A 27579-nucleotide genomic window follows, 5' to 3' on the forward strand; every position below is an offset into this window, starting at 1 on the left:
CTTATATTCTACTTAAGGTAATCTCAGACGACAATTTTTCCATTCCGCATCTAACACGGTTCCTAGGGAACCTAAACGGGATCCCTCCTAAAAATACAGCATGGTACACTTTTAGCACTATAGCTGCGAGCATGTTTTGTAAGACTATACCTCCGAGTACTCGCCCTTAACTTATTACATGTAAGCGTACTGCAAGGCGACATACGTGCCTTACTCTTACTCTAGAGCGAAGTACTCCAAATTCTAGCACTAAAATTAGAATACTCCGGCCTGTCATACCGAGGTTCAGCATACTAGAATAAGATTATATCAAAGTTTCTTCACAAACCAGCCCTTTAAAAAAAAAAAACTTTCTAAGTAGTTGATTCGTGCTTTTAATTAAAAGAATTCCTTGGATTCCACGTCCTCTCCTAAGGCAGAAAGTTGAGCCTCAAGCGCTAAGAAATATCCATCTTCAGTCACTATATCTATCGTAGTATTTGTGACGCTTCATACCGCCACGTGACTTTCACACGACCTGGAAGCGCTAGAGGGGCCTGTGAGCGCCGTACATAACTAGGGTTATGTATATAAACAACAGCTTATCTCCCTTTCTCTCTTCTTCTGCTCTATGTCACGGGCATGCTCCAAGGTCACATGATTACAGATTGTACTGTACCAGCCCTTGTTGTATTGTTAGTGCCGAAGTCAAGGATACTGAAGCTTAGTTAAGCTACAGTGGCCTTTGCCACTGTACGTACGCTAAAAAAAAAAAATACCGCTGAATCAGCCTTGAAGAGCTTGGGTTATAGGGTGTCAAGCGTGGTAAATAAGTCACTAGAAATCCCGAATACAGCTAAGGGTTCAGCTGTACAGGGAGCTGAATAGCGGTTGCGACATGTATTTACTGCATGTGAAGCCGAGCGATAGCGTAGTCAGGGCCCATAATACAGGCTACTTCCCACTGTCAGTAGCCATCGATTCAGTTGATTTTTACCCTCTTATTATATGTTGCACGTGACCTTATAGCCTGAAATCAACAACCTTCACGGACCACCCGTAAAGGCAATAGCCTAGCCTCAAATCAGACCTTTAACAAGTCTAGGGATATACGTTGGTCGCGATAACTCCAAGGACTTGCCTTCTCCCTTCCCCTCTAGCTTTGGTTCTTTAATAGAACTGCCTCTTTCTCTCCTCGTCATCGGTTGTACCTACAGGTCAGGGTAACTACCATGGGGTTCAGATTGAGTTCGTCGCACTAACGCCGATTTTGGAGGTCCTTAAAACGCAGCTCAACTCTATATGTTTGCCTATTTTAATAGGTAAGCGCAACATAACGGCAGGTTCCAACGTTTGGAGTTTGGTCTTTGACGGTTCATCACAGAATAGGGCAAGGAGCCGCCGTTCGAGGATTCTCACACAGTCCGAATATTTCTTTGACTTCACACTACTCCGAGCACTGTGATAGTCATCTCATTTACTTTTGGGACCTCAATTACAATTGGCTATCACATCTGCAGGCCTCTTAGTACCATGATACATCGAGTAAGCGAGCTAAGCACTTGAGTTATATTTATCATCAAGCGCTTAAGAATAATAAACATTAGATAAGAGCCAGAAGACGCTGTTGTGGTCTCGATTTAATCCAATCTTCCTGCTCCACTCTCCCTTGAAAGGCTGTTACCCTAGTATAGGCCTCCGGCTTAGTGTTAGTACAGCTCATTACAAGCATAAGTCCAAATTTTACGACGATTCGAGTGACCCCAAAATGCACACCATAAAACGCCACAGTCGTGACAGCGAACTCTAACATTTCAGGCTGCTTTTCTCGCCATTCGGAATCCAGGCGAACGAACCCGATTGGCTGGTAGCTCTCTGGTTATAGACGAACGGTAAATTCCCCGATACTTGAATTACCCTTCCTATCGTATTTAGGTTGTCGATCTACAAACAAGGTGTCGCAGCTAGTCCAAAAGAACACATAATGAGAAAGTGGTGGCCCTGAGCGGTCTTTGAGAGAAATGTATGAGTCCAGAAGATGCTCATAATTCTTTGGTGGAGTGAAATGGCCCTTAATCGCTTTCTCGATTAATATCTCGGACGTGGAGGATAGTCTTCCTTCTTCTATCGCCCTGAGGCGCATTGAAGTAACCCGGCCAATAGAATTTTGCTCAAAACATTGGACTTTAGTGTCATCTCTAATATTGTAGCATGTTAGAATGGAACTATGGTCATACCACGAACCAATTTGATAATAGATACCATCGCGAATAATCCCTGCGTGTGGAAAGTCACTGGTATAATTCCAACCTGCCTAGGACTAGCTTGGGAACAAGGGTCTTCTCTTGATTGGGAACGACGGATTGGCCGACCACAGTAGCGTTGATCCGAACTCTTTCGATGGCATGCCCCATAAATGAGTGCCGATAATGTCCTCAAGACGACGGAGAATTCCAAGAAAAGCATACAAAATGTCCTCCTCTTTAGTGAGAACCCGACGAACATACTAAGCAACGAGCTGAGAGTAATTTCCTAGATATTGACCTGAAGACCCTTGTGCTGCTGTTCAAAATTGATACAACGGAAGGTCCTAACCGGGCCAGTTATCACGGAAACTTAAAAATTGTAAACCAAAATCTTCAGCCCATAATGCTTCTTTACAGTGAAAGAAAACATATCTTCCTGTAAATACGACCATTCTCTTCGATAGTATATACTCTTGAAGGGTCCACCCACGACTGGCCCATTTTGATTCTGCAATGATTTCTGTAGCGATTTGAGGGCTTAGACAAGAGACAAAGTAAATGCCTGAGATAGTCTCGACATGGAATGAAAGGTGGGAATTAAATCTGTTACCCCCCGTTCGTCAATACGAGCGATTGGTCAATCGGGGTCCCCATTGCCCAATCGCGGGCCCCGATTGCTTAATCGCTTGCTTAAGCGAACTCCGGTTTATAAATACGAGATCGAATACGAGCAAATTTTTAAAATACTAAAATATTTTAAACCCCATAAATTATTAAAATCCTATTAATGCAAATTATTAAAAATAGTTAAGTTAATTATATTAATTAAATAATATTAGCTTTAGCCTTTTATTAGAACTCTAAAACCTTTTTATTATAATTTTAATTTAAAAATATAAAATTATATATATCTTTTAATCTTTAATAGAATTTAATCTAAGAAAAAACTATTTAAGTCTCTTATAAGTATTAATCCTTTTTATTTAATTAAACTTTGGCCTTTATCCTTTATTAAAAAGTTATAAATTATTTTAAAATCGGGCTCTTTTATTAGCGAATCGGGCTCCTCGCTTAGGTCCGATTGACCAATCGCTCGTATTGACGAACGGCGGTGAACAAATCGAGGAGAGTTAAAAGGACGCAAGCCGGCATTCGCGCCATCTCCAGCCGCAGCGACGATCGTCAAGAGTGCTAAATTATACACTACGTCCATCGAGCTAATTTGATTATGTTTGTCCTCTTCTCCGTCTTGAAGAATGCACAAACAGTCCACCCGGAGATAGTTCTGGCTGAGATCTTGGCAGAGCTTGATAGCATCCGTTACGAAGATAACGGCATAAAGTATCGGGAATACAGAGCATTATTTTATGAAGGCCACTAAATGCCCTGTAAGGTCTTACTTTAATCTTCCTGTAGCTAGTCCTAGTCCCCTGCAAGCCCTGTAAGGGTCCCCTGAAATGTGGCTTACCTCGCTAAACCTCCGATTTCGATTATTTTTTGATCAGTTCGATTCTATCTATAAAAATAACTATCTAATTAGCCATCTTCTCTTGACCCTTCTTTCTACCTTCTTTCTACTTATTCCCCCCCTCCAAACGTATTATCTCCTTTATATAATCAGGAATTACTGCAATCCACTCTTGAATCTTGCTCTGGGGAAGGTCTTCCCAGCATTTCTCCCACCTCACTCTCAACTTCTTCCTATCGCTAGTAGGTCCCCGCTTAATAGTCTCCTTTTTTATCCAAAACCAGGCTTTCTCGATTACATTGAGATCAGATAAGTTCCTATCTTTATAATCTTCCATAGATTATAAACCTTTCCCTAGTAATGTAACTTGTGAGGTCCTGTATTATTCTCTTGTATAAGGATATTGGGACGATCCTTTTAGTATTCCCTTGCGAAGGGCAAGAGCTTCTTAATCAAGATCCTCTTTTGGTATTAATACTAATTAATCCCTCCTCGTCCATTCTTCACAACAAAGGCACCAGTCTCCTCGTTATGCTTCCATACCTTCCGTATTCCTCCAGGGGCCCTACCATAAGCCTTCTTCCAATCCCTTTAGCCAGTTTCCTTTGCCTCCTTCCCTCTTCTGTTTATTAGCCTTCTCATCCATGACTTGCGGGGGTTTGCGGGTATTTATATCCGCTCAGATGATTAATCATCGCTCATTTCCCCCCCATCAAGCTGCATAAGCCCATATTAAGCCTTCAGGGCACTTTTAGTAAGCTTATAGGGGCTTACATGGAATAAGGAGAGCTACAGGGAGATTAAAGTAAGACCTTACAGGGCATTTAGTGGCCTTCATAAAATAATGCTCTGTATTCCCGATACTTTATGCCGTTATCTTCGTATTGATTTCGGTAAGAGGAAGTCGTTGCCAAAAAGTGCGCCTTCTTTTTCCAATCTTATAAGATTCTGCTTATTTAAAGTCACCTGATTCTCACCGCCCCAGACGTAGCTTAAGGCGCAGTATATGGGGTCTGATTTAGCTGTAATAACGCAGCCTCTTTTGACGTCAATGAGTCGAAAGCCGCTTGGTAAAGCCAGAAAATCGTCTCTAGTGCTGTATTGCCGATGTCCGTTATTGCACCTGTTCAGCCAGGACTCGAGTTCTCCCACATCGAAAGTTCTTGGCCTAATTTTGTCCAAATGCTCCTGAATCTGGCTGTTCTTGTCTCCACATACTTGAATACTATAACTCGATCTCTTGACTCCTTCTTTTTGAGCTACAGAGACTTGGAACTCGTGGCCAGCATATACACCGCATATGAGGTCAAACTTCCCAGCTTCTGCGAAATCAAAGGTGTCGTCATTCCGAAAGCAACTAATAAGGAGTCGGCATAATGGTCAATTATTCTAGTTTAACACTGGAAGTAAATCCCAGAATTCGTCAAATTCCGTTTCTCGTTCCGTTCGTTTCGTACGACCTTCTTCGAGAGCGCGAAAGTTAAACTTGGCACACGTACGACAAAGTCCGTCATTATGCCTCGAAGTCATTGTTCTCGAAACAACCGAGGAGACGCCAGGGGCTAGTAAAGAGTAAGAATTTGAACCTGGAAAAAAGGTGATATCAAATGTGATAGGATATTTCTCTTCTGAACTTGTACGAAAGATGTTTTCGTGTTGCGAAAAAGGCTCGGATAAGCAAGAGGAGTTCTATAGATATACCTTTGATTTTGTGCTATAGCGGTTTATTGTACTAGAAGCTGAATATATTCCCTGCAGCTATTGGGTTTAATGCAGATGGTGCTATGTGAGTAGTGAGCAGACAGGCACTTGGAATTTGGAGAGTAGGATCAGAGACTCACCTAATTGGCTCTATGACTTCCACCAGAACCATAATCTTGATCTTTTACTAATGGAGTTCTCAGGCGGCATAGAGGACCTTTTTTGTATTGACGGGGGACTGGAGACTGTGCCTGAACGCAGTCTGAGTCTTCTTATCACCAAAGATCAAACTTATCATGTGGATGGCAAACTAAAGCTACCTAAGCTTTAAAATATTTGGTTGAGTCTTATCCGTTTCCTTGTAAATGTAAATATGCCTGCGTTTCGAACTGGCTTGAGAGGGCAATGCAAGGTCAGTGTGGGTCTCAGCCGCGCGCTTATTTAGATAAAAATATCGTATGACCGCAGAGGAGCGTCGAGTTAAGGGGAGCCCGGGAGAGTATGACGGCGACAGTGGTCGGAGTTCGAGGGTAGGGTAGGGCACTAAAGAAAATTGAAGTGTGGGGGAGGGAGTGACGAAGGATTTTCGAGAAAGAAAGAAAGAGCAGCGATGGAAGCCAGAAGCAGTGCTGCACTTATGCCCAAGCTGGGAGCGGCTAGAGAAGGGTATACCGGCCCAACGCCCACTTTTACCCCTGTTAAAACACGAAAAACTTGAGATATTTTTAAAGTGCTCAGAAGTTTTTTATAATCTTATGGATAATAAATAACGTCCCAAATATTTCCGAATGTCTCTTTAGTTGCTCCAAATTGCAGGGTTATAGCCAATTGATTGTTCGAGTAGTTAAGTCGTCGCTCGCTGTTTAACTATAAACCTGAAGTCTGCCTTGAAGTGTTGGATTCAGCCTCAGAAGGCTGACTCGGAATGCTAAATGGAGATGTCATGTATAGGAAGTGTTGCACGAAGGTGCGGTGTGGGTGTGATATATATAAAATAAGGAGCGAATAATACCTGTAAGAGGCCTAATATACAGGTGGTTAGGCGAGGTGAGACGAGTGGACCAGAAGGGATCCAAATCGGCTCCTGCAAGGACGCTTGATAAGTGAGACAAGGGAGCCAGAACGGAAACCATCAAGATATCTTAATAGGCTCAAAGAGGTGGCTGTGTTACAGGCAACAGGATTTGCAAAATTTTATATATAAATAATATGGAAACTGTAACTGATCCTCGAGGGAGCCAAAAAGTGAACCCCCTGAACGTGATCTAGCTGACTCATCAACGTGCTCAGGACTTATGGCTTAGCTCAGGTTAGAGCGGCAACTACTCAGGTCCGAAGACAGAAGTAGACTTTAGTGGGATCACTTATCGTCTGAGATTATAGTAGAAATGTCTCTCCCCGGAGATACACCGCAGGTGCCCGGGCATGTGTAAGGGCGGGCGTCCTTTAAGATAGGTTTTGGGGTGGAAACTTGTGCAGAATCTCAATCGCACTCCCTACCAATTTCGAGTTGTTGTAGTCTTTGTCTTTGAAAGTAATACCATTAGACACAATAAATGGGTTGTTTTATATAGATCAATCTGATGAAAGCAAGATTGGCTTGAAATCTCTACCGCAGAGCTTCCACCGTTCTCCTTCCTCTTCCTAGTTCCTCGTCCATCTTATTTTCGATTCGACCTTCTTTGCGTTTCGTAATCGATTCGATTCTCCCACCCACCGTCCCGTTATTTTTATATACGTCCATATATCGTCGTCTTTTCTTATAAGCAGCAGTTCTCTTTGTGCTATTCGATGCTCTAGATCGACGATTTACAGCCTAAAAAGCTGTGAGAGCATACCATAGCACAGAGGGAAGTGAGCGCTGTTGTTAAGGCATATGTAAATGCTAAAAAGCAAAAGAACCACGTTTTTCTGCTTACAAAAATGATGGATGAGATACCGGATAAAATACCTAAACTGCCATCCTTCTACTTGTAATACTTCAATTATATACATATGCAGTCTTCGACTAAGAAGACTCTTGTTGATTCTCAACATCCTTCGTGGGAGTTGATGACAATATCCCTACCATTTCAGATCCTTTCTTTCCTTCCAAAACTGCCCGACCCTCAATAGGTACCCGATTCAATGTCAAGCCTTTGGTAAGGAGGGAGAGCAACCCGGTCAATACTGCGAGACCTAACGTTGTCCACCAGACCACTCTCAAAGAATGGACAAAACTTTCGACAATATGTAATCTTGTCGGGCTATCAAGAGGAAGGCTTTTGATTGTCTGGGTAAGGGCAAGCGCATTTTTGGCAAATGTGAGTGAGCTGTCACTAAACTCTGGATCTTGGGATAAGCTCCTCTCCATTTGATTTTGGAAGATTGCATCTCCGACAACGATCCCCAAAGCTTGCCCCAGGGAACGAAAGAATGGAACTAAGCCAGCAGCAGTAGCCATGTCCTCATCACGAGCACTGGCCTGTGCTGGTGATGATAGAGACGTGTATAGCATACCCGAACCGAGGCCACTAACTACGAGAAGAAAGATCCAGCTAGGTGTCGAGGTTCCGATGTTTAAAAGCTGGAGGAGACCAGTGCCGAAAATGAAGAGTGCCCAGCCACCAAAGATAGCCCAGCGATACAGACCTATACGTGCGATGGTATTTCCAACAATTACGGCTGATAAGCCAGACGCCAAACAAAGGGGGAGCAAGGCGACACCGGCTTTGATCGGCGAAAAATTCAATGCAGTCTGGAAATAGAGCGGAAGATAATATATCGAGATGAAACTCTGCGTAGAATTAGCTATACTGGATATTTCAACGATAGGACGAACCTACTGCCATTCCGTGGATCAGAATTCCAAAATATGTGACTGCAGCCGTCCTGTTTCCTAGAACTCCCAATCGTACCATGGGCTTCGTGGCTAGAAGCTGTTCGAAAAAGCACCAACCTACAAGCCCCAAAAGTCCCAAAATGAGGGGTACCAGAGTTCTGACATTGTTCCACGAATAAGATATTCCGCCCTGTGGTCTCCATTAGTGTCTGCTCTGTAATGGGATCGGGTCTGCTTGCCCAAGAAATTGGAACTAGAAAACTCGTCAGAGACGAAACGAACAGGAAGGCACCGAACCAGTCGATGTCTTCGATGGTATGGCGAAAGTCTTTGGGCTTTTCATCAATACGAAGAAATGAGATTACTAGCGTGAGGCTGATTGCACTGAGCATTATCGATACCCAAAAGATCCAGCGCTTCACCAACAGTTAGTTTGATACGTACAGGCAATTTCGAAAGTCACAACATACCCATGACACTTTCTCAGAAAAGACACCTCCGATTATAGGTCCAAGGACAGCACCAACAAGCCAAACCATACTTAGAAGGCCGACCCACTTTCCACGTTCTTTAAGTGAAACAAGATCTGTTAAAACGACAAAAGTCATCGTCATCAGAGTCCCACCGCCAGAACCTTGTATACAACGTCCCACAATCAAGAGAGTGACATCTTGAGCAAGACTTGCCAGGAGCGCACCAATTGTAAAGAGTATTATTCCAAGGAGGACAATCGTTTTTCTGCCGAATATTCCGGACGCAGAAGCTGAGGTTGGTTGAAGCACGGTTGAGCAGACCTGATAAGCGGTAACGGCCCAAAAACCTTGGATGTTGGTCGAATGGACATCTTTCACTATGCTCTGTAAACGAATAATAAGTAAAAGAAATTCGCATTCTAGCAAAGGCAGTTGAAAGGTATCTGACTGTTCGAAAGATATGAATGTTCGAGGTGAGCTGTCACACAATTGTGCGGCACTACCCATATTTGAAGACGTGCTAATGTTTGTAAACTTGATGAAGGGACAAACTTACTGGCAGAGATACCGAGAATGCAGTTGCTTCGATGGCCGCATTGAAATTCCAACAACAAATTCCAAGCATGCAGAATAAGAAGGTCCTTGTCTGTGGTTTTGACATGGCAAATCTCGGTACTAATGAGTCGCTTAGATAGTTCGACCTTTCCACGTAGTCTCTCCCTGTGTAGAATTCATGGTTAGTCGACTATTGTTGGCACCACAAATTGTAAAGTACATACCTGGTCCGTTTTTCAAATATCAAAGCTGGCTTACCTAGGAAAATAGCGTGTTGGTAGATCACTCGAGGATTAGTACTATGTGGATGAGGAGGGCAACATTGCAGTACCTCTAGCGAAATGCTCTGATGATGAGGGATATGTCTTGTAGTGCATGTCAGATGCATCCTCTCATAAGATGTCTGCTCTAGTAAACGTCCGAGACGGCATTCGCTCCAATGAGCATGAGCGATTTCTGTTGATCTACATGAGTACTCCTTGTTCCAGAAGAACATGTAGACTGAAATGGCTTAGGCTAATTCCGGCATAGAATTACCGTACCTATACATGGACATCGAAAACGCCGTCCGCGACAGTTTCCTGAATTTTTGATTACAGCCCTGATGTGGTCAGAACCTATAATTAGATACAGGGATGTTGGTTAGTAAGCCTCTCGCTACCGAATGACGCTACAATGCTACCCTCCTACCCATTATTCCTTATATCGATGATGTAAGACAGAATCGATCCCACAGAGTGTCCAATTCTGTAACAATTTACTGCATGCTCCGTGTGCTTCCTGTTCAGTCTTACGTCCATAACTAAAACCTTGTTTTTGATCGTATTTGTCACAAACGCAGTAACGCGAAATCATACTAGGGTAGAATTACTATTCTTAGGGTGTCACCGCGCCCCTGTAAGCTTACATGTAGGAGAAAACCCTTAGATTCTATTCTAGTGAAAATCTCGGCGCGATAACATGCAAGAATTCCAGTATGTGGCTGATCCATCTTCCTGACTTTTGATGTTAGACACTTCTGTTGATTGAAAATCCTTTGCATTTACTACTTACAATTTGCTTGCGAAATACTGAATAGATCATGCGAAATGGCGAATTCAGTGCCTTTCACAACTGTAGCAATAATTGGTGCAGGATTCTCAGGACTGGGAATTGCGTGTCAACTGAAGAAAAAACTAAATTTCACTGATTTTATGATCTTTGAACGCGCGTCCGGACTTGGAGGAACTTGGCGCTCAAACACATGTGGGCATATCACTCCGCTGTCTAAATAAATCTTCCATTGCTGACCTCAATAGACCCTGGATGTGGTGTCGATGTTCCGGCCGTATTGTACAGTCTGTCATTCGCACCAAATTCGAACTTCTCAAAACTATTTCCAGATCAAGACGAAATTCTGTCCTATCTCCAAAGGCTTGCTGTAGACTTTAACATCTGTTCAAGCATCAGATACAACATCTCTTGTGAAAGCGCAAAGTGGCAGGAGAAGACCGGAACCTGGCTCTTGAAACTTCAAGTGAGTCATACTGGCGAAATTATTGAGCACCATTGTAAAGTCCTCATCTCCGCCGTTGGTCGTTTGGTTGTACCAAATTCATTCGAGATTCCTGGCCGAGGTGAATTTCATGGACAGATCGTGCATAGTGCACAGTGGAGGTCCGATATCAGTGTCAAAGACAAGGACATAATCGTCATCGGCAACGGTTGTATGTATTTCACCTGCGATGAGAGATATGTGACGAGATAGTAAGACTAATATTTTGTTAGGTTCCGGCTCACAGATCGTCCCCGCCATTGCAGATGAAGCAAAGAACGTATACCACTTCATGAGAGTCAGTATGCTTCACCTCAACTTGCAGAACTTTTTGTTCATTCCACGCGTTAGACACCTCAATATTACGTTCCTAAGCCCATGGATCGGTGGCGTTTTGGCTCCATTGGGAAGTCAATGTTTCAATATATTCCAATCTTATTAAAGCTTCTTCGATTTCTTGTATTTGCATATCTGGAAATGACTTTCCAATCTTTCTCTCTTGGTCAAACTACACAGCAGCCGAGATCACGAGTTCGAGCAAAGGCTAATACTTATGTTCAACGATCTGCACCAGGTAAATAGAGGAAACAATTTTTATAAGGTGTCTTCGCTGATTAAGTTTGCAGCCGAGTATTGGAATCTTTTGATCCCAAAGTACGCCCTTGGATGCAAGGTACATCATGAAAATCTGAGAGTGGGTGATTACTAAATAATCCAAGAGAAAAATCTTAGATCCAGGCTATCTGGAATCGTTACACAGGCAGAATGTTCATCTCACCGATGACAGAATTATTTCTTTAAAGAGATGCGGCTTGGTGACAAGTTCGGGAAAAGATTACCCGGCAGACATTATCGTATGAATTCCCAGTTTTCACTCGCATATAGTTGACCACTGATACTAAAATATCCAGATCGTTGCTAATGGCTTCAACTCCTTCTTCTATGAAATGAGCGTGGTCGGTCGACGTGGTGAAACTCTCGTCAGCCATTGGAAAACCTTTGGGGGCATTGAAGCTTATAAGACAACGGCCTTAGCTGGCTTTCCAAATTTCTTTTTGTTATCTGGACCCAACTCCGTTAGCGGGCACAGCTCTTCGGTGTTTTCGATCGAGAGGCAAGGACTAAGTCACACTCTTGCGACCATTGCTAACAAGTAGAAGCACTATCGACCTCATTGTAAAGGCTGTCAAACCAGTTTTGGAAAGACATGCCATTGAAGTAGAAGTGAAGTCCGAGGCTGAACAAAAATGGGTTAACGACGTTCAAACCGCATTGAAGTCGCGTGTTTATGCAGATAATTGTGCCACGGTAGGTTTCTCAATTTCCTCTACCGCAGCTTGTCATTAGCAGTTCAAGGGATGACGTACTAACTGCAAGTCATTTTAGTACTACGTCGATCAGAAAACCGGCTGGAACTTTACAAATTATCCATGGAGCTTTGTTCATTTATGGTGGAGCAATAAATTCCCTGACATGCGCGACTGGTCTTACCGCTACTTGGATTAATCCATCTCCTAGTGCCTAAAACAATATTAAGGCTATTTTAATACATGATGAATTCTGGAGTAGCCCAGAAGCTACCTGCTTGTTCTTGACAAAATAAAATTCAATTCGGGATATACAGTACATCAAAAAGTAGAAATTATTATTTCTCAAGCTAAAGATTTTGAGTTCTCATGAATAATAAATCCTATATTCATCGGGGTAATAATTCCAAAAACTCCACATTTGGAGGTTACTGAATAAGGTAGTATTTCTCTATATCCACTAATTCTATTCGTCGAATCCCCCTTACTGAGAAGAAGTCTCTAGAAAGATTGGCGTAACTATTACCCCGGTGACGAGGTATACCAAACTCTGCGGAATCAGTCAGATGAGTGGTGTGGAGAAAGTGTAATGGCGAAAATCCTCCGTTGGCCAACGCGAGTAATAGCCGCATACTTTTGTCCTGAATATGTTTCCACACGCTTGAGGATTTAGACTTCTAGAAATTTCTACATAAAAACTAGGTGTAGATAACTTAGGTATTGGCCTAATTCACTGGTTCTCTCTGTGCTTTAGAATACTCAAGGGTGTAATTAATTATAGCAAAAGTTGGTATTGCTTATCAGAAAAGTATTTAGGGCAGAATAAACACTTGCTTACGCCAGACACTCGCTTACTCCAGACCCTTGCTTACGCCGGATTTGAGTGAGCTGAGCAAAGAAGGCTGACTGAGCATTAGTCAATGCCACCAAAGATCAAAGACTCGGGTTCCCATTAGTTGGGTTTCTTAGACTGCAGAAACGGATTGCATCCTGGTGGATCGCTATGCCGATCCAAATCTGGAACGAGTTGCAGCTACTTCAATACTTAATGCGTTTGACTGGTGCGGCCCGTCCTGCACTAAAAAGATTTGGAATACGTTGTGATCCATAGCTGATCTCGCTTCCTAGAGCTGCTTTAATTACCTTGAAATTGTAATCAATGAATATAAAACTTGTGACAGTTGGTCAGCCTCGGCATGCCTCCCAAAACAGAGAACTATTTTCTTATGTCTTAAACAAGGATTCAATCCCATTTATAAATAAATCCTATTGGTTGCATATCTCGAGGTTTTCATAATCAATGAAGCATGCGTCTATTATTAGCAGACTTGTGAATTTAATAGTTCTCAGCTCCGAGCTATCGTAGTCTGAATGAACAAAATTCTGTTATTCTAACATTCGTATCTCGGAGCTTCTTCAGAAACTTTAAATTTAAAGTTTCCTATTCTACGAGAAGCGAGTTATACACCCGTCATGAATTTTTCACTCGATCTCATTCTGGTTTGTGGTTTTATTCTAGTTGGCTGGTATATTCGAAGCTGGCAAAACACTCAACAAAGGCTGAAAACTCTCGGCGGTAGAGGAGCAACTGTGCCCGGACTTCCTTTTGGTTAGTTGCTGTTTGCCTTGGACAGTCGGTCTGCGACTAACCTTGAATTATCTGTTTTAGGCATACATATTGTGTTCGGCTTGATCAAAAACTGGTTTTGTGACGGGCTCGTGGAATACTGTAGCGACCTCCAGGGCCGCTTCGGCCACACCCTTGATTTTAATATACTAGGAATGCGTCTAGTAGTTACCGATGAACCTCAGAATTTCGAGGCAATTATGAGCACCAAGGTATACACCTTTACTTCCCATTTACTTATTTATGCATAGCTAACTATCTTGAAGTTCAAAGAATACGGAAAGGGGGAAAATCTACATAGGACTTGGAATAATCTAATGGGTGACTCAATTTTTGCAAGTATGCTTCTACAAAAATACTTCTGCTTAAAAGAATTGTTACTAATTCAAGCTTTCAGCTGATGGGCAGGTATGGCGGAGTTCACAGAGGTTACTTCGCCCTCACGTAGGTCATACCATCTCTTCCCGCCGTCTGATGTCGGTAATTTCGCAGTCGAGAAGTTAACCTGACCTGCAAAAAGCTTTCAAAAGGCTGGGACTCGGACTTCGAACGCACTGAGCTCCATGTCCAAAAGTTGCTAGATAAGCTTTCAGCAAAAAAAATAGTAAATGTCAGCAATCTGTCTTCGAGGTTCGCCCTAGATGTAGTTTCCGACATCTTTTTAGAAAAGTCAGCAAATACCTTGGAAACTGAAAAATTTCTGTTCGGAGAAGCAATGGATAAGCTACAAGCCTACAATACCATCAGAACTTGTTTTGGGTGAGTTTCAATTCTAGTCCTGACGTTTATTACTAAAACTTTATTTTGAAGATGGATCGGATCTATAATGCCCACTGTGTTTCTCTCGGGGGCTATGATCGAAGTGGAGAAGTATCTAGCACTTCAAGTTGAAAGAATTATGGCGATGCCGATTTATAGCACTTTGGGGAAAGAAGCTCAAAGTAGCAGACTGGTTGATTCATTACACTCCAAGTGTAGGAATGCGAAGGTAGGCAGCATCTCTCTTATAATTGCTAATATATGTTAACTGTTTAGGAAATGAGGGATCAAATAATTGCGGTTCTACTCGCGGGCAAAGTATAAAGCAGATTATCTATCTGACAACCGATGGGCACTAACTATGATGACAGGACCCCTTTGGACTGACTCTTGCATGGGCCTTGCACGAGTTAGCTCTCAACCCAGAGATAGTTCGAAAACTAAGAGCCGAAATTGTAACCCAGTAAGCATCTTCGCTTTCTCAAGCACTCATATCAGATGCGATGCTGATCCCCGAATTGTAGTGTAGGGCTTGAGAGGCTTCCCACGCCCAAAGATATCCAGAAAATGACCTATTTGAAGAACATAATCCAAGAGACGTTGCGATTATATCCCCCACGTATGATTTCCTAATCACTTTATACATCACAAATTCACAGCACTTCCCCAAGAACTTCCCACGCAATGTTTAGGTTGGATTAAGCTAATGAAATCTTTCACAGTCGGTTTCAATGTACGCGCGGCTCTTGAAGATACATGTCTTCCCATGGGTGGTGGTTCCTCAGGTCAGGATCCTATAGGAATTCTAAAAGGCACCCAAATAAGTCCGCTATCCTAGTCTCCACTTGATGCTAATATCAAAGGCTAACTGCTCTTTAGTCTACTCCGTGGTCTCTCTTCATCGTAATATTGGTTTCTTCGGTGAAGACGCACATGTTTTCAGGCCGGGGCGCTGGGAGACATGGCAACCCTTTAAGTGGCATTATCTGCCATTTAACCACGGACCCCGTGTCTGCCTTGGGCGAAACTTCTCCCTCATTCAGCTCCAATACACACTGTGCCGTCTCTTTCAGGTGTTCGAAAGTATCTCGGTACCTGATCCTGGAGAAACAGAAAAAGCATTGAGGGTTGAATTGAACATCAAGCCGGCTTCTCCCATAATGTGTACTTTCCATACATCCTCGGGATGGCCAGTTTAACCTGTTGTATCGCTAGATTCTAGAGGTTGCTCAAAGACTATAACATTCTATTATATAATGGGTTGATTTGGATGACATGGTTAAATATACTGTAAAATACCACAATCCGGTGTCCTACATTGCATTATTTAGACAGATACTCGACCCATCCCTGATGATACTCTTAGAATTTGTCATTTCCATGATCGTTTCCCAGAAGATAGTTATATGTAATCAGATATTAATGTCTACTGGATGGAGTGCGAAGCTACGAACTGACTAACCACTATCCCACAGACGAGATGCACGAACAAGAATAGTCTTATGGTCATCTAGAGGAGCCGGGCAAAGATTCCGAGGCAAAGGAATAAGGAGCAGCCAAGCATTCTATTAATGGAAAGCCGCGCCTTGCTGCGCCGCTGTCAACCTGTCAACCAACGTGGCTCGTTGCTAATATTAGCGCTTCTGAGGATAGTACTGAGGAGCCGTTTTAAGATGCGTGGCCCTGGTCAGCTCGACAGTAAGCCAACCCACCTCCTTATCAAACTGGGACCAACGAAGGACTTGGTATACCTAAAGATAGAAGCTGTGGTAATTACTCCGGACTTTTGTACAAATAGAGTGGATACTGCCAAGTCTCCCCATTGACAAAGGCTTGAAATTTTCTAAACTTTACAACGATATTCTTCCTCCCCAGGTGCTGGTTTCGATTATGCAGCAAAGCAAGAATTTCCTGCCGTCCATGGTACTTTCCGGAGTTTACATTCTGGTGACAGCCACTTTTTCTCTGCTCTTACTTTCATGGAAGTTTTACGCCTGGTCGGTCCTCTACCGTCAGAGACGCCTCCTGAAAAAGGAGCACGGATGCGAGGAACCACCTAGATATCCCAATAAGGATCCGGTTTTTGGACTCGACGTTGCATGGAGAAACTATATCAGTCAAAAAAATCATAATTTGCTACCCGAACTCTTGTCCCGGTATCAAAAATATGGCAACACATATTCCCTTCGCCTTGGTGGAAGTCGTTCTTTAAGCACAATTGAACCAGAGAACCTGAAATCAATTCTTTCAACGGACTTCGCAAGCTACTCTTTCGGATCAAGACGCACGAACGCACTAAAGCCTTTTCTATCAAAGTCCATATTCACCTTAACTGGTTCAGATTGGCAGCATTCTAGAGCCATGATCCGACCGAACTTGGCCAAAACCCAATTTATCGATGCCGAATCATCAACATTCGAAAAACACTTTGGCCGTATGTTATCCGTCCTCCCTAAAGACGGCTCAGAAATCGATCTTGAGCCCCTATTCTTTTCGTTCACCTTGAACACCAGCATCGAGCTATTGACAGGGCAGGATTTGTATCTAGATCACGACGTCTCAAAGCTTTTCGACGACGCTGGGCGTCTCATTGTCGACGAATTCTTACTACCATTTGTTCCCCTCCGTCAATCTAAAAAGGAGTACCTAGAGGCATCTCGGCTATGCCACACCTGGATTGATAGTTACATTCATCAGGCTATCAAGGAGCATCAATCATCAACATCGAATACATCTCTCGAGAACGAAAAGTTTCCAGGAAGTGGGAAATATTCTCTGCTCCAGGAACTTGTCAAAGAGACTTACGATGTACCACGGATTCGTGGAGAACTTCTCGGCATACTCGTGGCTGGCCGCGAGACAACTGCTGTGGCACTGACTTCACTGTGGTTCACACTTGCAAAACGCCCCGAAATTGTCCAGAAACTGCAAGCAGAGGTAGCAGAACTAGCCGGGCAGAGGCCAGACTTTGTACAGCTGAAAAAGATGCGATATCTGCAAAACACAATTCAGGAATGTAAGATTCATCAACACTGTTTAATTAGTATTGTTGAATAGAAATAACAATATAACAATAGCTCTCCGCCTCTATCCCTCACTTCCAACGAATATGCGCACAGCGGTACAAGATACTATTCTACCGGTCGGAGGAGGGCCAGACGGTTCCTCTCCTGTCTTCGTTGAGAAAGGGCAACTAGTAATCTTTAATTATTTTGCTATGCATAGACGCCAAGACATATTTGGAGCAGATGCAGATGTGTTCAGACCAGAAAGGTGGGAGGACGACGCTCTTCGACCTGGGTAAGTTTTGATTGGTCCATAACGTGTTGCCTATTCAGTACACAAACGTTTCCCTTGAACAGGTCTTGGAAGAGGCTAATTGATCCCAGATGGGGCTATCTTCCCTTTAACGGCGGCCCCCGAATCTGCTTAGGGCAGCAGTTCGCCCTAACGGAGATCGCATACACGACCGTGCGACTCCTACAGGAGTTCCAAGGCGTAGAGTCGCGTGATAACTCTCCCTGGAAGGAAAATTGGCACGTTACTTGTTCTGTAAAGACAGGGTGCAAAGTTTCACTCTTTTGATATAGTTATAGGTGATTGAACTTGGAAACCTGAGAGCACTACTATTTATGTCGGAAGGGTTGAAATAAAAGGGATGAACACTGCGTGGAGGGCTATGTTAAAGCAATTTTGAATCCGTGGTGATCTTGAATAGCTCTCAATGTGTCTTGAAGGCTAGAATCTCCGTCATATATGTGCTGTAGATCTTATCCTTGAGTGAGTCCCACTTCTGATCGTTCCGAGCTCGGCGTGAAAGACGTTGCGACAGAGTCAGATTCGGTTGACCCTCCGGGATCGTGACATTCCAGAACGTCGGTCATTATGTCATGGGACATCGGATTAGCACATCATTAGCCTTTACCAAGGTGATACGTGAGAGAACGGTATATGACGGATGGTATCTTAGTCCAAAGACATATCCAGGATGGAGAGAGAAGTGTTCAAACGGGTCGGGATTAGCATGAGCAGTCATGGAACCAAAAATTTGGACTGGTTAGAAGGCTGTCGGTAGGCTGGCTAATCAATGTCGTTGGTAATCTCATCGAATATGGACCTCCCTTCTGTCCAATACCGAGGCCGATAGCGATGCTCCTGCCAAAACCCCGAAATGACATTGCAAATGACATTAATTGCGTACATTGCACTTGACTTTCTCCTTACTTTTTACTTCTTATATAATAAATTACTTATAGTATAAGATATTTATAAGCTTACAAATAGCTTATATACTTTTCTAATTATTCTCTTTAATTTAGATTAATCAGAATTCTTCTAATCAGAATTTTTTGATTTGTAAAATTTTGAAGTTCTTCCTTTAATATTATTTTCTCGCTTAGAAATTTGGGGCTATTTTTTAAGTTCTTGAGATCTTTAAGTATAACTTTTATAATTCTTAACTTTTTAAAGTCATTCAAATTCTTATATATATATTAATAATAATTTTTATAATTATAAAAGTAATAAGAGCTTTAATAAGCTTAATATATAAGAGAAAGATTTTTGGGAAGGCCCTAGTAAGATTTAAGCGAAGCGGCCGTAACGGCCGCAAAACGGCCGCAATGGCTCGTGCGCTTTCAAGGCTCGTACGCCCTCGAATTTTTCTTCCCTTATTTAATAAAATATTAAATTTAATTACTTATATAAGAATTTCTAAAAATAGCCTATATAAAATTTATTAAGGATTTAATAAAGGATTAAGTGAATTAATAGGAATTTAAATAATTACTTTATTTCAAAATTTCAAAAGCTGAGTGTAATGTGCGAATGTGCAATGTGCAATGCGCAAATGCGCAAGTGTCATGAAAAATCGGGGTTTTGGCAGTACAGGGGTTAAGGGCTTCGGTAGAATGAACAAGAAAGGTGCCTGAAACAATCTCAAAAAGAACACCAGGTCCAATGATTCAATAAGCCTTACTCCAAATAACACCTGAAACTCAGCCATTCCGAGTCTTCCACCCAGAAGGTCAATTTATACCTTTCTTTCCCAGCTGCCAATTTCAAAGCCCCCAATCTTTTCTCCTTTTTTTTTTTCGCCCGTTGTTCCATATAATTTAGGTGCAATTCGCAAAACCACTCTCACCAACAATAAAAGCACGATCCTTGCCATCCATAGAGCACGGCGCTCCCATATCGCAAATAACAGGAAAAGGGAAAATGGTGGTAGTTCCGTCCGCATTGAAGGCTTGGTGTAGTTTTTCAAATTGCGCCCGTAGTACGGCGAAGACGCAAAGCAGGAAATAGAAACGTCCCAACAAATGAATTGAAGGTCTCATATCCAACCACAGATGCAATTGCCATTTCTACTTTTGTCTCTTCTACATTAAGCTCGTTCTCCCACCAACCTCCCTATTCCCCTCTCCACTCTTCATCTCCCCATTCCTCCCCACCACAAACTCGCGATAAATGCTCTCTAGTCTCTTCCTCTCCTGTACGCTAATACTAGCCCTCGTGCTCTTCAAGCTCCCCTCCACATGCCGCCACTCAATAACCACCTCTTGCTGCTCCTTCTCTTCGTTCACCTTCTCCTCCACTTTCCCACCCTTCAACTCGGCCTTGGCCCTCTTCTTCGCAGCCTTAATCTCTGCAAGCTTGGCGGAGATCTCTGCCTTCTCAGCGAGCAGTTTGGCCTTATTATGTCCCGTTCTTGATCTCGCTTCAGAGTCCAGACGCTCCTCCTCTTCTCCATAGCGGAATTGGATGAATTGTTTCGTGCCGGTTGGAGTTGTGCCACTCGTGCGTTTTGCAGTTCTAACACCATTTTGCTCATGATCACCAAGCACATCGTGAATTGCCTCCAAATGTGCATTGTACACCAACGCTTGTAAATCAGCACCACTATAACCCTCCGTTCTGCTTGCAATCTCCTCTAAATTCATCATCACTTCTTGGCTAAGCTTTAGTTTCGTGCCTAGAGCACGCAAGATATCAACTCTATCCTCAAGATCAGGTAGATCACAGATCAGAGATTTATCGAGGCGGCCGGGACGGAGAAGGGCGGGGTCGATGAGATCCGGTCTACTCGTAGCAGCCAGCACGTACACACCCGACAGTCCTTCTGCTCCATCCATTTGCGTGAGCAATTGGTTAACAACCCGATCCGTGACACCGGTACTGTCGTGCCCTCGCTTCGGGGCTATGGAGTCGAATTCATCGAAGAAGAGTATGCAGGGCCTGGCGGCTTCGGCACGATCGAAGAGATCACGGACAGACTTCTCAGAAGCGCCAATGTATTTGTTAAGGATTTCGGGGCCTTTGACTGATATGAAGTTTAGGCCGCATTCGCCTGCTACTGCGGATGCAAGGAGTGTTTTCCCGCAGCCGGGATAGCCGTAGAGGAGGAGGCCGGAGCGGAGGCGGAGAGGGCATTGGGCAAAGATGGGGGCGTAGGTGGTAGGGTATTGAAGGGTTTCGAGGAGAATTTTTCGGGTGGCGTGAAGGCCGCCGATGGAGGAGAAGGTTGTAGTGCTTGTTTGAAGTGTGACGTTGCGAAGAGATGCGGGTGTGAAGCCTGTAAGAGCGCTGGCGAAGTCGTTGCGGCTGAGCTGCACGTTCGTCGATTCGACGTTCTTTGGTGATTGTGAGACTGAGCGAATTAATGCTTCGCTCCGAGCACGAGCAACGAGCAATACCAGGTCACCTGGCATGTACCCGTCAGTTTCACCAGCCAGGTCGAGAAAGTCGAGATCGGGAGAGACAACGAATCCGTCCTTGCTAGTAGATGCTGGATGGCTGGCCACACTAGCTCCCTCCATCCATCCTCCATCCTCTCCTTCACTAGCACTGCCATCTGCTGTTGCTGGACGACTGCCATATGCACTCTTATCATGAACTTCCGGATGCGCCATATTTTGCTTCACTACCATCTCCATTACTCGCCTTCTTGCTTCCTTGTTAGGCGCTTTCAAGCCAATTATCTCCCGGACAACGTGACCACCAACAATCACATTGTGAACAGACTCTTTGGCTTGAGCAGTTACAAGTAGTACGACACCACTGTCTCTGCCACAGTACTGCCTAACAAGAGCGCAAAGACATTCGCTGATCTGCCTGCTGCGACCATTTTCGCTAACCTCAAGCTCTGTCTCGACCGGACATATCTTATCTAAATCATCCAATATGACCATTGATTTCCCACCGAGCCTCGCACCCCAAGAGGCACTCATGAAAACACGAGTAAATGTCTCCTTGATCGTTGACACCCGAGTCTCATCTGTAACCAACTTTCGGCATGAAAAATATGTAGTATGGAAGAGCATCTCAGACTGAAGACGATGCGCTAGGAGATATGTAACAGAGCTCTTGCCAGAACCTAGAGCTCCGGTGAGCAGTACCGAGGACATGTGCGATAAATGTGACTGTAGTTGGTTGATCAAATCGTCAATCCCCACTAGGACTGGAGCTTGTTCTGGTAAGGGATCGTCGACTGTATTGCCTTTCGAGATGGACCAGGGACGCGGAATAGTACCCTGAAATTCAATTGTGAACTTCCGTTCTGAGCCTAGAAACCAATTACAAGTTGGCTTTGCGGAATCTGGTGGTGGATGATCAAATCGAAGGATTCCACCTTCCCAGGTTGATAAACGGTCAGGAGTACTCAGTTCTCCCAGAATGAAGCCATCAGTAAGAGGTCCATCTAGAATCCCATTGCCGAACATTTTCAGGACTCGCCTGCTAGCCTCTTCGCGTTCCGCTTTTGATTCTCCACCAAATGTCAGGCCCTCAGATTTCTTCCCGGTACCTGACTCAAAGGGATAAATTTTGACAACCTGGGTAGAAGACTTTGCTGATGGTTGAGCAGGATCCTTTGGAGGGGATGGCGCTTTCGAAACCTGTTGAGGGGCTGGCTCTAGCTTCACAACACCACCAACAAGCCCTTCACTGCCCATCGAAGCACACAGTGCTGACGAAAGTGCGATATGCTGGCTATCTGGCGGGTCATCCCATGGCATCAACCGTGCCACTACTTTGGTCGCAGCTTTTCCAGCTTCGCCCATTTTCTCCAGCTCTTGTTGAAGTTTCTGGGGGTCAATTGGAACCTGCAAGCTTGCTGGTTTGACCACAGTAACAGAAGCCCAAGTCAATCCTTTCAGGGCTTTGGAAAGTAATACATCCCGGTCAACCCAAACCTTCAAACCATGGTCTTGTGCATCCTTGGTGTCATCAAACCACTCGGCGCAGATACTTCGATCGAGGCCTCTAAAGAACATGACTGGTCTTGGCTCTTCACGACCACTTCTTCGGCGCACTGTGCTTACGCCACTCCGCCCTCCAGCACTCTTCCGTGAGGACACACTACGATTCTCTCCCGAACTTCGTGATGGTTTTGACCTTGCTTTGGGGGCAACGATCACCTCCGCATCAGGAGACAGTTTCGCGAATGGGGATGTCGAGGAGAGTTCGGGGACAAGTGATGTGACGATAATGTTGGCAGTCGAGGTTGGTGACAGGTGAAGTGTCAGGGGGTGTGGCGGAGGTTTGGGGGCATTCGAAGGGGTGTAATTTGGATTTGGCAGAGCTCGGATTTGATTAACAAGGTTAATCTCTAGGAAGGTCGCATGCAATTCCATAATCTCCCAGTCTTCCGGTGTCAAAGGCTCAATATTGACAGTGTGCGCAACGGGAGGGTCGACGTGTATGTTCGCCGTTACTTTTTGCCCATCAGAGAGTCCCAGTGCATGCGCAAATGTAGCATCAATCTCAATCAACGGCACATCTTGCTGTCGACCAGATGCATTTCCTCTTGTGCCACTTATGCCGTCTCTGCTGACCACTGGGGCTGGCTTGTTCTTGCTTTGCATCCCCGTCCATCCCACGTAGATGGACCTTTGTGTTGGCGCGCCATTTGTTTGATTGGAATTTTGGGGAGGTGGAATTCGATAGTTCAATTCTATGATGATATTTTGTGCTAGCTATAGAGAAGTCAGCAAAGCGCGTCGGCAAAGAGAGAGAGAGAACGTACCGTGTTTACATTGACCAGGAGTGAACACAGAGAGGATGGGAGATTAACGAAACAGTTCTTCAGATTATGGACAAGAGATATTTCAGCGGGAGTAGCCTGGCTGCTGCGCCTTCTCGAATCGGGAGCCATGGTGAGGGTATGGCAGGAAAGAATGAGGAAAGATCGTCAGTGAAGCTTCAACAATTCTTGTCGGACTTCACTCCCTCACGTTCGGCATCGAAAGCCTCGGCTCATCACGGACCCCAAATGTGGCTGATGCAGCCGTGGCTTGAAAACGCGTATCGCGTCCGTGGGCAGTTTTCGCGTCGCAGCGCGTAGAGTGGAAACGAGACATCCCATTGCAAATTCCCGCCATCTGAATATTGACCTTCTTCTTTGCGACAACCCACCTCGACCAGCTTCCTACTCTCCACCGCCGCACCACTCCCCTACAGTGACGAGATTGCAAGACGTCGAAACTTCCTTTACAGTTCTTCATACTCTCCAACCCGAATTCCCGTCCATAATTCAGGGGCTCGCGCAAGATGGCGCTTCTCCAGTACAGGGCGCCTGTCAACTATGAGGATCACCAGAGTAAGTTGGAGCCCTACCAGAATCGCAATCGCGCATATGCTTATTTTGTGCAGCTGCATTCGAGGACTTCCTCCAGACCTTCAAGACATCTCCCAAGGATGGCCTCTCGGGTGCGCTGAGTGACATGAACATTGATGAGGATGACTTCAGCGACGAGTATGACTTTATGGATGAAGATGATGAGGAGGGAAATGCGCGACGAGAAGCACGGAGTCAGGCAAAGGTTCCCAAGCTGAAGTATAAAGAACTGCTGCAGAAGGTCGCAGACAGATATGAGGAGGAGATTACGATTGACCTGGATGATCTTGCGAAGGTAGACCGCCCTCCGTATGGTGATGTTCGTGATTCTAACAATGTTTCTCAATAGTACGATCAATCGTTAGAAGAAAACGGAACACCAATGAATCTGGTTGAATCAATCGAGGCTAACGCAAAGCACTATCTCGATATTTTCGCCAAGGCCATCGATGTAGCCATGCCTGACCCAACGCGAGAGATCAAGTAAGCCGGGCGGGAATTTGGAGAATTACTTGCAAGTTCTAACAGTCTTTTAGCTTCAAGGATGATGTCTTGGATGTTCTGATGTCGCAACGAACGGCTCGCAACAATGCCTTATTGCGAGCTGCTGCAGAGCAAACCGATCCTACCATCGAACCCGAGCTTTTCCCCGCTGAGTTAACCCGGCGATATACCCTCAATTTCAAGCCTCGGACACGCGGAGATGAGCCAGTAAAGGCTTTAGCTGTTCGACAAGTCCGTGGAGAGCATCTTGGTCATTTGATTACCGTCCGAGGGATCACCACAAGAGTTTCGGATGTGAAGCCAACTGTTGAAGTTAATGCGTACACTTGCGACCGTTGTGGATGTGAGATTTTCCAGCCAGTTGGAAGCAAGACTTTCGGGCCTTTGATCGAATGCCCTTCCCAAGATTGCAAGACCAACCAGGCCAAGGGACAGTTGCATCACTCTACGCGGGCTTCCAAATTTCAGCCTTTCCAGGAAGTTAAGATTCAAGAGATGGCTGAGCAGGTACCAGTCGGTCATATCCCCAGAATGTTGACGGTCCTATGCCACGGTGCTTTGGTCCGAAGAATCAATCCTGGAGACGTTGTTGATATCGCTGGTATCTTCCTGCCCACGCCATACACCGGATTCAAGGCTATTAGAGCAGGTCTCCTGACTGATACCTACCTCGAAGCTCAACATGTAACCCAACACAAGAAAGCATATGAAGATTTGGCCATTGACAACCGAGTTTTCAAGCGCATCGAGCAATACCGAGCTTCTGGCCATGTTTACGAGTACCTGGCAAAGTCAATTGCACCTGAAATTTATGGTCATTTGGATGTCAAGAAGGCACTCTTGCTACTTTTGGTTGGTGGTGTCACAAAAGAGATGGGAGACGGCATGCGAATCAGAGGTGACATCAACATTTGCTTGATGGGTGACCCTGGTGTGGCAAAATCTCAATTGCTCAAGTACATCACGAAGGTGGCTCCTCGAGGAGTTTACACAACCGGCCGCGGAAGCAGTGGTGTTGGTCTCACAGCAGCTGTTATGAAGGATCCAGTCACGGACGAGATGATCTTAGAAGGTGGTGCCCTAGTCTTGGCTGACAACGGTATATGTTGTATCGATGAATTCGACAAGATGGACGATAGTGACCGAACGGCCATCCATGAAGTTATGGAACAACAAACGATATCCATCTCGAAAGCTGGCATTTCCACCACACTCAATGCACGAACCTCAATTCTAGCTGCCGCAAATCCTCTCTATGGTCGTTACAACCCACGCATCTCTCCTGTCGAGAACATCAACTTGCCAGCAGCACTTCTCTCTCGTTTCGATGTTCTCTTCCTTATCCTCGATACACCAACAAGAGATACCGATGCACTCCTCGCCCGTCACGTTACCTACGTCCACATGAACAATAAGCACCCTGACACCGACGGTGTCGTCTTCACTCCCCACGAAGTCCGCCAATACGTCGCACAGGCGCGAACCTTCCGTCCCATCGTCCCCACTGCTGTTTCTGAATACATGGTCAAAGCCTATGTGAAGATGCGAGAACAGCAATCCCGCGACGAGAAGAACAAAAAGCAGTTCGCCCACACCTCACCACGTACCCTTCTCGGCATACTGCGTCTCGCACAAGCCCTCGCTCGACTCCGCTTCAGCGAAGAAGTCGTTCAAGACGATGTCGACGAAGCCCTCCGTCTCATCGAAGCCTCCAAGGAATCCTTGTACCAAGACCAAGGCAATTACGGCCGAGACATGTCACCCAGCTCACGCATCTACAACCTGGTGAGAGGGTTGGCTGAGAGTGGACAATGCAGACCAGAGGATGCAGATGAGGATGAAGATGAGGCGGGTGGAATGGAGTTGAGTATGAGGAAGGTGGAGGAGAGAGTTATTGCCAAAGGGTTTACGAGGGATCAATGGCAGACTGCTGTTATGGAGTACACAAATTTGGACGTGAGTCTACCTTTATCCGTGCCCTTTCACCCTAAAACTTTACTAACGTGTTATCTACAGATTTGGCAAACAGCAAGCAACGGCACACGTCTCATTTTCATCGTCTCGGAAGCTGCCGATCTTGCCAGAGATGCGGAGTACGACATGGAATAATTGCATCCCTTGTCAACTTTTTTGAGAGCATGGTTCTTCATTTGGCGTTCAGGGTCGTGTGCTTTGTTGTGGTTGGGTTTGAGTGCCACTTTTCCAAGGCAAAAGAGGGCGTTGAGTTGCGGTGGTTGTGAATACCGATTTTATGTTAGAGTAGAAGAGGATGAGTTCAGATGTTGGTAATTGAGTATCATTGCATTTTTCTAGCCTGTTGGCCCTGCGTAAAAGCGAGTGCATGGTTGTGCATCACGTCCGAAGTCGCGACAGGACATTTAGATGGCCAAAATGTTGTGGTGAATTTCAGGATCTCTACTTTCTGAGCTGGAAAACGGGACCATGTCAATTCCATAGTTTTGTTGCATATCGTCTCAATGTACGGGGCCGAACTGGTACAATGGGAATGTCCACCAATCTCGAGTTAAGACAGGATTATGAGAGTGAATCATTTCCTCCTGTGGTCTTGTTGCGCATCACGTGAATATTCCAGGTGGATCTATAACACTGGTACATGGCTGAAGGGAAAGTCACGCTTTGAATTTTCGTTGCATTTTCCTCCATACTATTTCAATATCATATCTTTCTCGTTACTAACTCCACGCTCCTAGAATGCTATATAACTTGTGCCCGATGTAGCAAGTGCAGCCAGAATGGCATGAATTACCCGGATTTTAACGGCGGCTGCGATATTCGACTTGGTGGACGTCGTTGGGGACGACGACGTTGTGGTTGTTGTAACCTGGGTACTGGTACTTGAAGGATAGAGCAGTGAAGTACTAGAGGGCTGACTTGACACAACCGTATTGCCTCTGCTACATCCCTGTAACCAAAGTCATCAGGCTGAGCCAAGAGTAGAGCTTAATCGAACCTACCAGAGGGAAGAATGTTG

General features: G+C 44.7%; 7 protein-coding genes across 7 annotated transcripts; 4 read left to right on the plus strand and 3 right to left on the minus strand.

Annotated features, from left to right (window-relative positions):
* Positions 1-2635: 2635 nt before the first annotated feature.
* On the minus strand, positions 2636-4848 carry K444DRAFT_487209 (uncharacterized protein; the record flags this gene model as incomplete). Its single annotated transcript, XM_024873139.1, has 4 exons — positions 2636-2828; positions 3329-3521; positions 3550-3655; positions 4660-4848. Coding segments are annotated over 4 exons (681 nt in total), but the record flags the coding sequence as incomplete, so codon positions are not given.
* A 2155-nt stretch (positions 4849-7003) lies between these two features.
* K444DRAFT_657234 (MFS general substrate transporter) lies at positions 7004-9349 on the minus strand (the record flags this gene model as incomplete). Its single annotated transcript, XM_024886136.1, has 7 exons — positions 7004-7210; positions 7463-8170; positions 8220-8405; positions 8455-8631; positions 8686-9072; positions 9192-9208; positions 9298-9349. The coding sequence occupies 7 exons, from the start codon at positions 9347-9349 to the stop codon at positions 7004-7006; spliced, it is 1734 nt and encodes a 577-aa protein (XP_024729241.1).
* Positions 9350-9682: 333 nt separating this feature from the next.
* On the plus strand, positions 9683-12283 carry K444DRAFT_657235 (4-hydroxyacetophenone monooxygenase; the record flags this gene model as incomplete). The annotated part of the gene is made up of 10 exons (XM_024886137.1): positions 9683-9701; positions 10345-10488; positions 10542-10949; positions 11011-11075; positions 11153-11351; positions 11404-11450; positions 11497-11631; positions 11689-11891; positions 11938-12085; positions 12164-12283. 10 exons carry the CDS (start codon positions 9683-9685, stop codon positions 12281-12283), a joined length of 1488 nt encoding a protein of 495 aa, XP_024729242.1.
* A 1274-nt stretch (positions 12284-13557) lies between these two features.
* Positions 13558-15595, plus strand: K444DRAFT_637512 (cytochrome P450; the record flags this gene model as incomplete). Its single annotated transcript, XM_024884130.1, has 11 exons — positions 13558-13693; positions 13754-13923; positions 13978-14050; positions 14109-14119; positions 14232-14470; positions 14522-14699; positions 14747-14788; positions 14842-14933; positions 14995-15089; positions 15193-15203; positions 15350-15595. 11 exons carry the CDS (start codon positions 13558-13560, stop codon positions 15593-15595), a joined length of 1293 nt encoding a protein of 430 aa, XP_024729243.1.
* Positions 15596-16390: 795 nt separating this feature from the next.
* Positions 16391-18055, plus strand: K444DRAFT_544483 (putative cytochrome P450 alkane hydroxylase; the record flags this gene model as incomplete). Its single annotated transcript, XM_024876053.1, has 3 exons — positions 16391-17486; positions 17548-17770; positions 17860-18055. The coding sequence occupies 3 exons, from the start codon at positions 16391-16393 to the stop codon at positions 18053-18055; spliced, it is 1515 nt and encodes a 504-aa protein (XP_024729244.1).
* A 1666-nt stretch (positions 18056-19721) lies between these two features.
* K444DRAFT_575434 (putative peroxisome biosynthesis protein PAS1) lies at positions 19722-23657 on the minus strand. Its single transcript, XM_024877476.1, has 2 exons — positions 23493-23657; positions 19722-23442 (listed from the first exon to the last, which is right to left on the minus strand). Exons 1-2 carry the CDS (start codon positions 23619-23621, stop codon positions 19849-19851), a joined length of 3723 nt encoding a protein of 1240 aa, XP_024729245.1. The 5' UTR covers positions 23622-23657; the 3' UTR covers positions 19722-19848.
* Positions 23658-23848: 191 nt separating this feature from the next.
* Positions 23849-27120, plus strand: K444DRAFT_657237 (MCM-domain-containing protein). Its single transcript, XM_024886138.1, has 5 exons — positions 23849-24065; positions 24119-24378; positions 24433-24566; positions 24620-26543; positions 26604-27120. Exons 1-5 carry the CDS (start codon positions 24017-24019, stop codon positions 26694-26696), a joined length of 2460 nt encoding a protein of 819 aa, XP_024729246.1. The 5' UTR covers positions 23849-24016; the 3' UTR covers positions 26697-27120.
* The last annotated feature ends 459 nt before the right edge of the window (positions 27121-27579 follow it).

The sequence above is a fragment of the Hyaloscypha bicolor genome (assembly GCF_002865645.1).
Source record: "Hyaloscypha bicolor E unplaced genomic scaffold K444scaffold_182, whole genome shotgun sequence".
Classification (NCBI taxonomy): Eukaryota; Fungi; Ascomycota; class Leotiomycetes; order Helotiales; family Hyaloscyphaceae; genus Hyaloscypha; species Hyaloscypha bicolor.